This window comes from Oncorhynchus clarkii, chromosome 4 (assembly GCF_045791955.1).
Source record: "Oncorhynchus clarkii lewisi isolate Uvic-CL-2024 chromosome 4, UVic_Ocla_1.0, whole genome shotgun sequence".
NCBI lineage: Eukaryota > Metazoa > Chordata > Actinopteri > Salmoniformes > Salmonidae > Oncorhynchus > Oncorhynchus clarkii.
The window spans coordinates 77,912,212-77,926,627 of NC_092150.1; the positions used below are offsets into that span (position 1 = coordinate 77,912,212).

A 14,416-nucleotide genomic window follows, 5' to 3' on the forward strand; every position below is an offset into this window, starting at 1 on the left:
TTGGACATCCGATTGGAGATCACAAGCCTACATGGATAAAGCTGTTGAAAATACAATATTCTATTTCACACAAAAAAGACTAGCTCATTCATCAACTATATAAAACATTTCCGGAGAACAAGAGAAAGAAATCTAATGGGGCTACAGCAGAACAATATTTGGGGAAATGTGTTTGGTATCATTTCCATAAAAACCTGTTCAGATACAGGAAGTGTATACTAATGGACTGTAATGTATTTGGTATCATTTCCATAAAAACCTGTTCAGATACAGGAAGTGTATACTAATGGACTGTAATGTATTTGGTATCATTTCCATAAAAACCTGTTCAGATACAGGAAGTGTATACTAATGGACTGTAATGTATTTGGTATAATTTCCATAAAAACCTGTTCAGATACAGGAAGTGTATACTAATGGACTGAAATGTGCTATTTATCACGCTCTTTGTATCACAGTTTAGAATTATGTTTTTTTTTTGTGGCATTGTGAAAATATGGTTGATTGGACTTTTTTCAAAAGTCATGAGATACAAAAACAATTAGATATATAACCATCTCTTCTGTTCAGAACAGTATATACCATTTTGAGAATGTATTCCCCAAATTTGCTCTGCAATTGAGATTACTACTGTAGAATAAAGTTATGCGATTGTTAGTTATCTTTCTAGTGAACACAATTGTAGAGAAAATATGAAGAACTGAATACAATAAGACTATACCTGGCAGTTGTGAGCTTAGTCCATGCTGGGAAATGTTGCAGAAACTCCCAGGGATAAGTATCTCTTTCTATCCCTCTCACCAATTTCATTCCTCTGTTATTTATTACATGTTTTGTAGACATGTGGCTTTGAAAGGTCATACACCCATCATAGAAAAGCGCTCATAAAAGGACATCCTGTATATTAATGCAATATAAAAAGTCAGCTTTGATCTAGGGGTGGATAAACCTGCCTGCCTGCCTGCCTGCCTGCCTGCCTGCCTGCCTGCCTGCCTGCCTGCCTGCCTGCCTCTCCAGTTCAACAAGCTATGAACCATTTCTACTCCCCCTATTGTACCTACCCACCACCACTACCCATTTGATTTCAGTAGTTTATGAACATAATTCTATTTATAATCAAATCAACAACAAAAAATCACAATCACATGGTTAGCAGACATTAATGCGAGTGTAGCGAAATGCTTGTCCTTCTAGTTCCGACAGTGCAGAAATATCGAACAAGTAATCTAACAATTCCACAACAACTACCTAATACACACATGTAAAGGGGTGAATGAGAATATGGACATGTAAGTATATGGATGAGCGATGGCTGTGAAGCATAGGCAAGGTGCAATAGATGGTAAAAAAATACATGTGATATGAGTAATGTAAGACATGTAAACATTAATAAAGTGGCATATTTTAGAGTGCATTGTATAAAGTGACTAGTGATCCATTTATTAAAGTGGCCAGTGATTGGGTCTCAATGTAGGCAGCAGCCTCTCTGAGTTAGTAATTGCTGTTTAGCAGTCTGATGGCCTTGAGATAGAAGATGTTTCTCAATCTCTGGGTCCCAGCTCTGATGCACCTGTACTGACCTCACCTTCTGTATGGTAGCGGTGTGAACAGACAGTGGCTCGGGTGGTTGATGTCCTTGATGATCTTTTCGGCCTTCCTGCTGTAGGCGTCATGAAGGGCAGGTAGTTTGCCTCCGGTGATCCGTTGTTCAGACCGCATCACCCTCTGGAGAGCCTTGCAGTTGAGGGCGGTGCAGTTGCTGTACCAGGCTGGGATACAGCCCGAATGGATGCTCAAGATTGTGCATCTGTAAAAGTTTGTCAGGGTTTTGGGTGACAAGCCAAATTTCTTCAGCCTCCTGAGGCTGAAGAGGCACTATTGCGTCTTCATCTCAACACTTTCTGTGTGCCTTCTTCACGATGCTGTCTGTGTGAGTGGATCATTTCAGTTTGTCTGTGATGTGAACACCGAGGAACTTAAAACTTTCCACCTTCTCCACTGCTGTCCCTTCGATGCTGTTTCCTGAAGTCCACGATCATCTCCTTTGTTATGTTGATGCTGAGTGAGAAGTTGTTTTCCTGACACCACACTCCGAGTGCCCTCACCTCCTCCCTGTAGGCTGTCTTGTCATTGTTGGTAATCAAGCCCACTACTATTATGTTGTCTGCAAACTTGATGATTGAATTGGAGGCGTGCATAGCCTTGCAGTCGTGGGTGAACAGGGAGTACAGGAGGAGGCTGTACTTTGTACCTTTGTCTGGCACCATTGTTGAGGGTCAGCAAAGTGTAGATGTTTCCTACCTTCCCCACCTGGGGGCGGCCCGTCAGAAAGTCCAGGACCCAATTGCACAGGGCAGGGTTGAGACCCAGGGCCTCCAGCTTGATGATGAGCTAGGAGGGTACTATGGTGTTGAATGCTGAGCTGTAGTCAATGAACAGCATTCTTACATAGGTATTCCTTTTGTCCTTTTGGGCTAGGGCAGTGTGCAGTCTGATGGCGATTGTGTAGTCTGTGGACCTGTTGCGGCAGTATGCAAACTGAAGTGGGTCTAGGCTGACTGGTAAGGTGGAGGTGATATGATCCTTGACTAGTCTCTCAAAGCACTTCATGATGACATAAGTGAGTGCTATGGGGTGGTAGTCATTTAGTTCAGTTATCTTTGCCTTCTTGGGTACAGGAACAATGGTAGCCATCTTGAAGCATGTGGGGACAACAGGATAGGGATAGGGAGCGATTGAATATGTCCGTAAACACACCAGCCAGCTGGTCTGCGCATGCTCTAAGGACGCGGCTAGGGATGCCGTCTGGGCCAGCAGCCTTGCGAGGGGTAACACTTTTAAATGTTTTACTCACGTCAGCCACAGAGAAGGAGAGGGGGGTGGGGCGCAGTCCTTGTTAGCGAGCCGCAACGGTAGCACTTTATTATCCTCAAAGCGGGCAAATAAGGTGTTTAGTTTGTCTGTAAGCGTGACTTCGATGTCTGCGACGTGGCTGGATTTCTTTTTGTAGTCTGTGATTTCCTATAGACCCTACCACATTTTGCTTGTTTGATTGCCTTACGGAGGGAATAGCTACACTGTTTATATTCAGACATATTTCCAGACCTCTTTACATGGTTAAATGTGGTAGATCATGCTTTCAGTTTTGCGCAAATGCCGCCATCCATCCACGGTTTCTTGCTAGGGTAGGTTTTAATAGTCACAGTGAGTACAACATCTCCAATGCACTTCTTTATAAATGCACTCACCGAGTCAGCGTATCGAACAATGTCATTCTCTGAGGCTGACTGGAACATATTCCAGTCCGCGTGATCAAAACAATCTTGAAGCGTGGCTTCTGATTGGTCGGACCAGCGTTGAATGGTTCTCATCACTGGTACATCCTGTTTGAGTTTCTGCCTATAAGACGGAAATAGCAAGATGGCGTCGTGGTCGGATTTGCCGAAGGGAGGGCTGGGGAGGGCTTTGTATGCATCGTGGAAGTTAGAGTAGCAGTGGTCGAGGGTATTGCGCATGCGCGTGGCGCAATCAATATGCTAGAAGAATTTAGGTAGACCTGTTCTCAAATGTGCTTTGTTAAAATCCCCAGCTACAATAAATGCAGACTCAGGATGTATGGTCTCCAGTTTGCAATAGCCCAGTGAAGTTCCTTGATGGCCGTCTTGGTGTCTGCTTGAGGGGGAATGTACACAGCTGTGACTATAACTGACAATAATTCTCTTGGTAGGTAAAATGGCCGGCACTTGATTGTAAGGAATTCTAGATCGGGTGAGCAGAAGGACTTGAGTTCCTGTATGTTGTTATGATTACACCATGAGTCGTTAATCATAAAGCATACACCCCCACCCTTTCTTTTCCCAGAGAGGTGTTTTTCTCTGTCGGCGCGATGCATGGAGAAGCCCGGTGGCCGAACCGATTCCGACAACATATCCTGAGAGAGCCATGTCTCCATGAAACAGAGAATGTTACAATCTCTGATGTCTCTCTGGAAAGCAACCCATGCTCGAATTTTGTCTACCATGTTGTCAAGAGACTGGACATTGTCTAGTAGTATACTCGGGAGCGGTGTGCGATGTGCACGTCTATGGAGCCTGGCCAGGTCGCCGCTTCGTCTGGCCCTGCGGTGTTGTTGTTTTGGATGGCCTACTGGAATTAGCTCCAATGTCCTGGGTGGTGGTCCGAACAGAGGATCCGCTTCGGGAAAGTCGTATTCCTGGTCGTAATGTTGGTAAGTTGACGTTGCTCTTATATCCAATAGTTCTTCCCGGCTGTATGTAATAAAACTTAAGATTTCCTGGGGTAACAATCTAAGAAATAATACAGAAAAAAACAAAATACTGCATTGTTTTCTAAGAACCCAAAGCGAGGCGACCATCTCTGTCGGCGCCATGCTGTCCAGCAGTGATATGCTAGTCTGTCTTTACCTTCCTCCCATTAACATAGATGTAGGATGTGGATCCTTATGAACACAACGCTGATCCAGTCACAAGTCGTATAGCAGCTAGACGTATGCTACTAACCATGCCAAATGAATAATAATTTGTATTTATGAGTAAAACAAACTGGAATAAAATATGTTAATATACATTGAAACCAAAACAAAACTAAATTATGTGTAACCCAAACTCCAGCAATGAATCAAAAAACAAAAGCGTTTCGGAGTGAAATATCCAAGTGTTTGAAATGGTGGCAACAAATACACAATGACAGATTTGTTTTCCAGTGGCTTAACTGTACCCTAGACTCAGTTTGGAGAGTGGTTCAAAGAACACAGTTGTTCAAAGAAACACATACAAATCTGTTTCCCCTCATGAGGATCAAACTCTGCTTCCCAAACATCACAGTGCCTTTGTCCAACAAATGTGTCTAGACATAGAACATGACAATGTTCCAGTCTGGATTCTGAATGCCAAGGGAAATGTGTTCTATAGAGGAGGGGTGTATTATTCATATTAACTGAGCTACAGTTACAATTTTACTATGGTTGTAATAACAGTTGGCTGGGTTTGGATTAAAGACATATTTAACTTAAAGCGGCAATCAGCAGTTGGAATAAGAATAAAGCGTCTCCCCCTGTTACGGTAAGACCTTGAGGGATGGGGCTGAAGAAATGTACCTATTCTCTAATTCGTAGACGTTTGTATTCAAGGACTGACCATCCATGATATCAAAAATATAGTCGGAACCATGATTTGAGGCTAATAGTGTTTGTTTACATTTACTTTGTTTACAAACACAGTTTGACAAAAAAAAGCTTATATTTTGGGTTCTGATGGGGTTCGACATTTCTAAGCTACAGTATATTGCTCAAGAATCATTGGGTTCATATCATTCATTTCAAAGTCCCAAAATGTATGTAACAACTCCAGATTGCCCCAGTAAATGTCAAAATGTCTTACATATGGTAATGACACTATGCTGCGTATACAGATACTTATCGGGCTATATATCAAAAAGGATTGCACGTCACGTGACTATATATAACCTGTACATTATGCCCCTGTCCTTATAGAGGAGTCTGGGCTGACAGACAGATAGATGACACTATTCTTAAGCTCCCTGTTGGTTTCTAAAGCAAATCATGTCAGTCGTCATTGGCTATCCATCACTGTCACACTGCTAGTCTGAGCAGGGAGAATATGCTCTGCGTTTCCAGGTACACAGTGTACAGGTGCAGACTACTAGAGTATATGATATATGATGTGATGAAAAAGAAGAACACGACACGCCGTTCGTACGCTTCCAGAATTTGAATGGAGAAACAGTTTGACTGCGGTGGTGTAAATCTCTGGGGGGCATCTGAACAGTGAGTGCAGGTATTCTCTTCTCTCGTTAATATTTACAATATGCTCTGAGCGCTAATCCTACAGAACTGTTCTAATCTATATTGATTTAAGAAATAACTCTTTATTATACGCACAGGGAGTGCAGGCATTTGTTTCCACCCAATACTAACAAGCCTGATTTAACTGATCATTAAACCTTTAACTAACAGAATCAGATGTGTTAGTGTTGGGCTGTAACAAAATCCTTCACACTCTTTCCAGGACCGAAGGACCCCAGGACCAGGGTTGAAGAACACTATCCTATCCTGCCAATAAGGCTCAGTGGTGCAGATTAAACCCTTTGATGTTGAGGAGTATTTCTGTCTGTAGTTTTTCCCCTTTTGTGGGGAAAAACTCTGGGTGGGCCTATGCCCTCCCAGGCCCACCCACGACTGTGCTCTTTCCCAGTCATGTGAAATCCATAGATTAGGGCCTAACGAATTCATTTAAATTGACTGATATGAACTGTAACTGTAACTCAGTAAAATCTTGTTGCATGAGGAATGTATGCCACCCTGAGATGAAGGGGCTGCAGGGATCATCCTGCCCTGTGGTGCCAGGTTCCTGCCAGAGCTCAGTGGTGCAGATTAAACCCTCTGAAGACGCTGCCTGCCACTCTGCTCTGGCAGGATTGAAGGGCCATCTCATCTCACTAAAGCCACTGCTACCACAGATGTCCCCCGCAGCCTGGCACACACATAATTCACACACACACACACACACACACACACACACACACACACACACACACACACACACACACACACACACACACACACACACACACACACACACACACACACACACACACACACACGCCCCCCTGGCATGGCCTGGCTCCTGACCAGCAGTGTGATAAAGTGTGTGTGTGTTTGCCCCTGAGCATGGCCTGCTGTCCGGCTTTGGAGTGTGTGTTCCCCCTGGCATGAAGGCTGAGACCCTGGGTTTAATCGACCCAACCTGGCTTTCAGATAATGGCTTTGACTGATATATTTTCACTGAACACAGACCTGATCGCCTCCCTCCCTCCCTCCCTCCCTCCCTCCCTCCCTCCCTCCCTCCCTCCCTCCCTCCCTCCCTCCCTCCCTCCCTCCCTCCCTCCCTCCCTCCCTCCCTCCCTCCCTCCCTCCCTCCCTCCCTCCCTCTATCTATCACAGCACCATATCTCTCTGTCTCTCTCTCTCTCTCTGGGGAGAACAAGTATTTGATACACTGCCGATGTTGCAGGTTTTCCTACAAAGCATGTAGAGGTCGGTAATTTGTATCATAGGTACACTTCAACTGTGAGAGACGGAATCTAAAACAAAAATCCAGAAAATCACATTGTATGATTTTTAAGTAATTCATTTGCATTTTATTGCATGGCATAAGTATTTGATCACCTACCAACCAGTAAGACTTCCGGCTCTCACAGACCTGTTAGTTTTTCTTTAAGAAGCCCTCCTGTTCTCCACTCATTACCTGTATTAAATGCACCTTTTTGAGCTCGTTACCTGTATAAAAGACACCTGTCCACACACTCAATCAAACAGACTCCAACCTCTCCACAATAGCCAAGACCAGAGAGCTGTGTAAGGACATCAGGGCTAAATTGTAGACTTGCACAAGGCTGGGATGGGATACAGGACAATAGGCAAGCATCTTGGTGAGAAGGCAATAACTTGGCGCAATTATTAGAAAATGGAAGAAGTTCAAGATGACGGTCAATAACTCGGTCTGGGGCTCCATGCAAGATCTCACCTCGTGAGGCATCAATGATCATGAGGAAGGTGAGGGATTAGCCCAGAACTACACGGCAGGACCTGGTCAATAGCCTGAAGAGAGCTGGGACCACAGTCTCAAAGAAAACCATTAGTAACACACTACGCCATCATGGATTAAAATCCTGCAGCGCACGCAAGGTCCCCCTGCTCAAGCCAGCGCATGTCCAGGCCCGTCTGAAGTTTGCCGATGGCCATCTGGATGATCCAGAGGAGGAGTGGGCGAAGGTCATGTGGTCTGATGAGACAAAAATAGAGCTTTTTGGTCTAAACTCCACTCGCCGTGTTTGGAGGAAGAAGAAGGATGAGTACAACCCCAAGAACACCATACCAACCGTGAAGCAAGGAGGTGGAAACATCATTCTTTGGGGATGCTTTTCTGCAAAGGGGACAGGACGACTGCACCGTATTGAGGGGAGGATGGATGGGGCCATGTATCATGAGATCTCCTTCCCTCAGTAAGAGCATTGAAGATGGGTCGTGGCTGGGTCTTCCAGCATGACAACGACCCGAAACACACAGCCAGGGCAACTAAGGAGTGGCTCCGTAAGAAGCATTTCAAGGTCCTGGAGTGTCCTAGCCAGTCTCCAGACCTGAACCCAATAGAAAATCTTTGGAGGGAGCTGAAAGTCCGTATTGCCCAGTGACAGCCCCAGGATCTGGAGAAGGTCTGTATGGAGGAGTGGGCCAAAATCCCTGCTGCAGTGTGTGCAAACCTGGTCAAGAACTAAGGGAAACATATGATCTCTGTAATTGCAAACAAAGGTTTCTGTACCAAATATTAAGTTCTGCTTTTCTGATGTATCAAATACTTATGTCATGCAATAAAATGCTAATTAATTGTGATTTTCTGGATTTTTGTTTTAGATTCTGTCTCTCACGGTTGAAGTGTACCTATGATAAAAATTACAGACCTCTACATGCTTTGTAAGTAGGAAAACCTGCAAAATCGGCAATGTATCAAATACTTGTTCTCCCCACTGTATATATCTATAGCCCTCCCTCATTCTCTCCTCTAGCACAGCCCCCCCTATCTCTGCAGTTTGTTGCTGTAGTTTGGTAGGCATAGCATTGCCTCAGAGTCTACCACATCAGACAGAGCTTAAAAGTAACACTGCAGAAATACCTCCACATTGAGTGATTAACATCCATTGAAGCTTTGTTGTTCACGGCATACTATACCCATTCTCATTTTCTCCACAAACTGCTACACAAACCCGTCTCACCTCTTTCCTCAGCCATCATACATATTGTTATACGGGCCTGCATGCCAAAATGTAAGGATCCACATGAGTGCTGGTCCTTGAAGAGTGAGTCTATGCCAGGGAATTAAGGCTGATATTAGGGAAACAAACAACACAGAACCGAAACAAACTTAGTTTGAGGCAAATTGGTAAATCTTTGGATTATCTTCCCATGTGATTACTTTCGCCTCGACTGGTCTACTTGAGATCTAATACACTGATCCAGAGACTTGGCATTCAGACTGTTATGTCTGACTTGTCTTAAACAGGTCAGCTACTTAACACACTGTCTAACAGTAAACCCCAGCCGGTGGCGAGTCTGAGCAACATGCTATTAATCAGGACATTATGACATTATGTCTGGCCATAGCTGCAGACACGGACAGGGATCGGACTAGCCCCAGATGGTGGTGGGGATTAGGTGAGGCAGGATACATTGGAAGAGCTCATGTTTTAGGATGGGAGGAGGAGGAGGGGGTAGTTATGAAAGGGAGTATGGGGTGGCATAGGGTACATTTCTTTACCATTCGGCCATCAGATTTGCCAACAATGCTCCTTATAGGACACATCACTGCACTCTATACTCCTCTGTAAACAGGTCATCTCTTAATACCTGTCGCAAAACCCACTGGTTGATTCTCATTTATAAAATCCTCTTAGGCCTCACTTCCCCCTATCGGATATATCTACTGCAGCCCTCATCCTCCACATACAACACCCCGCTCTGCCAGTCACATTCTATTAAAGCACACACATCCCTGGGTCGCTCCTCTTTTCAGTTCGCTGCTGCTAGCGACTGGAACGAGCTGCAACAAACACTGGGCAGTTTTATCTCAATCTCTTCATTCAAAGACTCAATCATGGACACTCTTACTGACAGTTGTGGCTGCTTTGTGTGATGTATTGTTGTCTCTACCTTCTTGACCTTTGTGCTGTTGACTTTGTCCAATAATGTTTGTACCATGTACCAGAGAGAGTGATGGAAGGAGAGAGGGCTGGAAGGAGAGAGGGATGGAAGAATGAAGGGAGAGAGGGATGGAGGGAGGGAGAGAGAGGGATGGAAGGAGAGAGGGATGGAAGAATGGAGGGAGGGAGGGAGGTCTGGAAGGAGAGAGGGATGGAAGAATAGAGGGATGGAGGGCTGGAAGGAGAGAGGGATGGAAGAATGAAGGGAGAGAGGGATGGAAGAATGGAGGGAGAGAGAGGGAGGGAGGGATGGATAGAGGGATGGATAGAGTGAGGAGGTAGAGATAGAGGGAACGACCTGGGGATGTATAGATGGATCAAGGGAAGGAGGGATGAAGGGAGGGATGGATGGATAGAGAGGATGGATGGAGGGAGGGAGGGCTAGAGAAACGAATGGGTGATGGATGGTAGGAATCTGTGAGAACTGGAATGGAGAGAAGGCTGTATAGATGATAGAGGGAGGGATGGAAGTAGAGAACAATGGAAGGAAGGAAGGAGGTGAGTGATAGCACGCAAGTCCCGCTGAGAAAAGCAAATGTCCGGAGGTGATTATCTCCTCTCCTCCCCCACTCTACCTGGTCTTCAGGGGCTGGACTGATATATGACACAAAGACCACTGACACTACCAAACAGAGGGAGGCAGAGAGAGAGAGAGACGCAGGACCCAGGCAAAGGTTTCCATCTCCCAGACCTCCCATTAGGAATGGAGAGGTTCGGGACTGAAGAGTATTTGTCACTTTGATCCTCAGCCACTTAAGCCACTGTCCCCTGGCACTGTCTATTTCACTCTCTCTCCTTTTCTCAATCTGTCTTTCTCTCTCCCTCCCTCTCTCTCCATTGCACTCTTTCTCTCTCTCTTTCTCTCTCTCTCTGCCACTCCAAACTAATCTGTCCCTGTCATAAAACACAAGCGCTGTGTGTGAGTGATGACACGGCCACTGACTGCTCTTCCTGCTATTTTCAGGTGCTACACAACGAACACTGCAGCATGGCAATCTGACAATAAATAGCCAGAGGGGAATAACCATGCATTACCCAACAGATCTGTGTACTGTCTGAAGGATCGGGTCCTTCCTGTATAGTTCGAGCTGTCATTAGTAATCTAGAGGCCTACGTCCCAAATTGCTCCCTATCCCCTATTTAGTGCACAATTTTTTTTACCAGGACCCATAGAAGTGCACTTTATAGGGAATAGGATGACAATTGGGACACACCCTAGGGGATGTGTAAAGGTAGGCGTTATGACTGACATTGATCTTATAGAAGACATCTCTCGCATTCAAATTGGCAATCTGTATTATGCCCTGTCTCGCCCACTCCTTCTCAATCAATTACCTCACGACACACGTACTGTAGCTACCTAGCCGTCTGACAGGCAAGTTTCAATTTGCTGCAGACATCATTCACATCATTCAGCCATCAAGAATACATCACTGGGAAGTTTAATTACCGTGATGGGGATGGGAAAATCTCACCCTGCTTCAGAACTCTGTTACAGAGAGGACGCACAGCAGATGGGACACAAAATGGCTGCTCTGCTGCTTGTCAATCCAAGTGGGTGGGTTTAATTAACACATTGTGAGGGTGAAGATGATGTGAGTTATACCTCATAAAATGTGAAGTGCTTTGAGACCTAGAGAAAGAGCCAATATAAATTCTGTTCAGTATAATTAGCATTCTTATACTGGACAAGTAAAGCCAGAATACAGCGCTATAAACGTCATAGAGTGATTTCAGCAACTGGGAACAGAAAGTATCAAATCAAAATGTATTTTAATGCATTTTAAAAACATCAAGTGTTCCTTACCTGTTACCAAGAAGGTGCAGCGCCCGGCACCGGCCTCATTGATGATATCACAGGTGTACTCCCCCCAGCCCTCGCGGTTGAGGCTTTTGACGGTGTACTCCGTCTCATCGCTCTGGTCGAAGTGTCCAGCGTGTAGCAGGCGGTTCCCCAGCCGCCACTCGTAGCGCAGCACCCGGGAGGGGTGGGCACGCAGGACCCGGCAGTTCATGGCCACCGGCCGGCCAAGGCCCTGACGCATCTCCAACGAAACAGGCTCCACCGTTGGAGGGTCTGGGCGGGGGGGGGGGGGGGGGGGGAAGCAGTTAGACTAGGATAGAGTTAAGGTGACCCAGGAAGAAGCAGAGTCTCACAGAAAGAACAAGAGGGAGCGAAACAGAGCGAGATAAAGAGCGAGGTATTCTCATTAAAAAAAAGAAGGTCTTTGACAGGTTAAGGAGAAACACCGGGGTTGGAAGGTGCAGTACCATCTCTCATTTTATCGTCAAGACTCTTTGGGTGGGACACAGAGAGATGGATAGGAAGCGGAGACACTGGAGAAGCAGGGAGAAAACAACTCAGAGTTAGAACAGCGAACTGGAAGAGCCATAGAGAGGGGATGAAGTATCTAGTGTCATTTACTCAGCTATAGGAAGGAGATTGCTTAGAGGAAAGCTATTTCTTCACAAAGGAGTGCTCTACTCTAGTACTCTAAAGCACATTTCCAGACCCAATGATGGAGGGTCTGTGAGGGAGAGAGAGAGAGAGAGAGAGAGAGAGGAGGAAAAAGGTAAAAGCATGGACTGTGTTTTATTTCAGTTCAGCACAGTTCATGTCAACTAATGAGATTTTGTAGTTGACACAATTAGGGTATCAAAAAACACTTAGTAAACCAGCTGTCGATAATTATTATACAGGAGAGTCGAAGAATGAGAAACCAAGAATCAACAAATGACAAATGACAAAAGACTGATGAAATTCATACACATCGGTGGGGAATCAATTAATAAACCAATGTTTAAAACAAAATCAGTCATGCTCTGAATCTGGTGACGGAGATCCAGGATGACCAACTGCATCTGAATAATCTCCAAAATTGAGAAATGACTATAAACTCAATAATAAGCTCTTTCTGAATGGGACAAGCTGTGTCCCTTTCACCAGACCAGACCTCTTCATGGGAATAATTCACCAAGACACGTCCATGCAAGGTCAGGGCCTGACTCAGCCCATATGGCCCTGTAGGTATAATCATCAGGAAAGGTGTGTGTGGGAGGGAGGTGTGTGTGTATTTATGTATGCATGTATGTGTGTATGTGTGTATGTATGTATGTGTGTATGTGTGTGAGAGAGAGAGAGAGAGAGAGAGAGAGAGAGAGAGAGAGAGAGAGAGAGAGAGAGAGAGAGAGCGAGAGAGAGAGAGAGAGAGAGAGAGAGAGTGTGTTTGTGCATGTAAAGATATTCATTTGTGTGGGAGGTGTTGTTAGCAATCATGAGTGAGGTTATGACTAACTATCTCTCCTAAGGATGCTCTCACTTGACAATCTTCACAATCTCTATACAGATGTTTGACAGGTGTCACAGCGGGGTTTTAAAACAACACCAACACAGAGAGTGAGAGGAGAGAAGAAGATAATTACATACAAGAGGCTTAATAGGCCAGAATTAGCATATGCCTCAGTGTGTGTGTGTAGCATGTGCACTGGGCCAGAGTTTAGAGGAAGGGAGAGCTGAAACAGCAACATGACCAAAGAAGATGCTCCCAAGTCCTGGGCCCAGATTCACAAAACACTTCTTACGAAAAACTTAAGAAGCTTCTTGAGAAATAAAATAAGAAGTTCATAAGTTAGTTCATAAGTGCAATTCCTTAAAAAAATCTCAAGATTTAATGATCTTTGCTTAACTGTCTTCTTAAATCGTAACAATGGCGCTGGAGAAGAAGGCTGACGTTTTACGTGTCCCCAACCAAATTTGCATTGTTTGTAACTTATTTTTAAAATGATTTTGTACATAATGTTGCCGCCACCGTCTCTTATGACCAAAAATAACTTCTGGACATCAGGACTGCAGTTACTCAACATGGACTGGCAGAATCCTTATTTTCCTTTAACGAGTCTGACGAGCCCAACGAGAATGATATACTGCTTCTCAAGAACAGGCCCAGATCCCTGGGATTTGCGTGAAGAGGAGGCAGAGAAAAAGGGGCCAGAGGGCGGGCTGCCTTCTGAGAATTCGTTGGTGATCGAATAAACCCCCACTTCTTTCCATTCAGTCTTTGGAGAATAAAATCGATGACCTAGCGGGAAGATTAAACTACCAACGAGACATTCAAAACTGTAATATCTTATGCTTCACGGAGTCGCGGCTGAACGACGACACAATCAACATACAGCTGGCTGGTTATCCGCTGTACCGGCAGGATCGCACAGCTGCATCTGGTGAGACAAGGGTCGGCAGACTTTATATTTTTGTAAATAAAATCTAGTGCACGATATCTAAGGAAGTCTCAAGTTATTGCTCGCCTGAGGTAGAGTATCTCATGATAAGCTGTAGACCACACTATCTACCTAGAGAGTTTTCATCTGTATTTTTCGTAGCTGTTTACATAGCACAACAGACTGAGACTGGCACTATGACTCGTTGTAGTTCGTTGTACCAAATTTCTATCAGCATGTTAAATGTGCAACTAGAAGGAAAACACTCTGGAACACCTTTACTCCACATACAGAGATGCATACAAAGCTCTCACTCCCCCTCCATTTGGCAAATCTGACCATAATTCTATCCTCCAGATTCCTGCTTACAAGAAAAATTTACGCAGGAAGCACCAGTGACTAG

The 14,416-nt window shown here is 44.8% G+C and overlaps 1 protein-coding gene across 1 annotated transcript in view; it reads right to left on the reverse strand.

Annotated features, from left to right (window-relative positions):
- Positions 1-14,416, reverse strand: part of LOC139407848 (MAM domain-containing glycosylphosphatidylinositol anchor protein 2-like) — a 338,644-nt gene that overhangs the window by 84,719 nt on the left and 239,509 nt on the right. Inside the window, exon 10 of the mRNA XM_071151719.1 lies at positions 11,603-11,872. Coding sequence (XP_071007820.1) covers positions 11,603-11,872 — 270 coding nt within the window. The remainder of the gene's footprint in view (positions 1-11,602; positions 11,873-14,416) is intronic.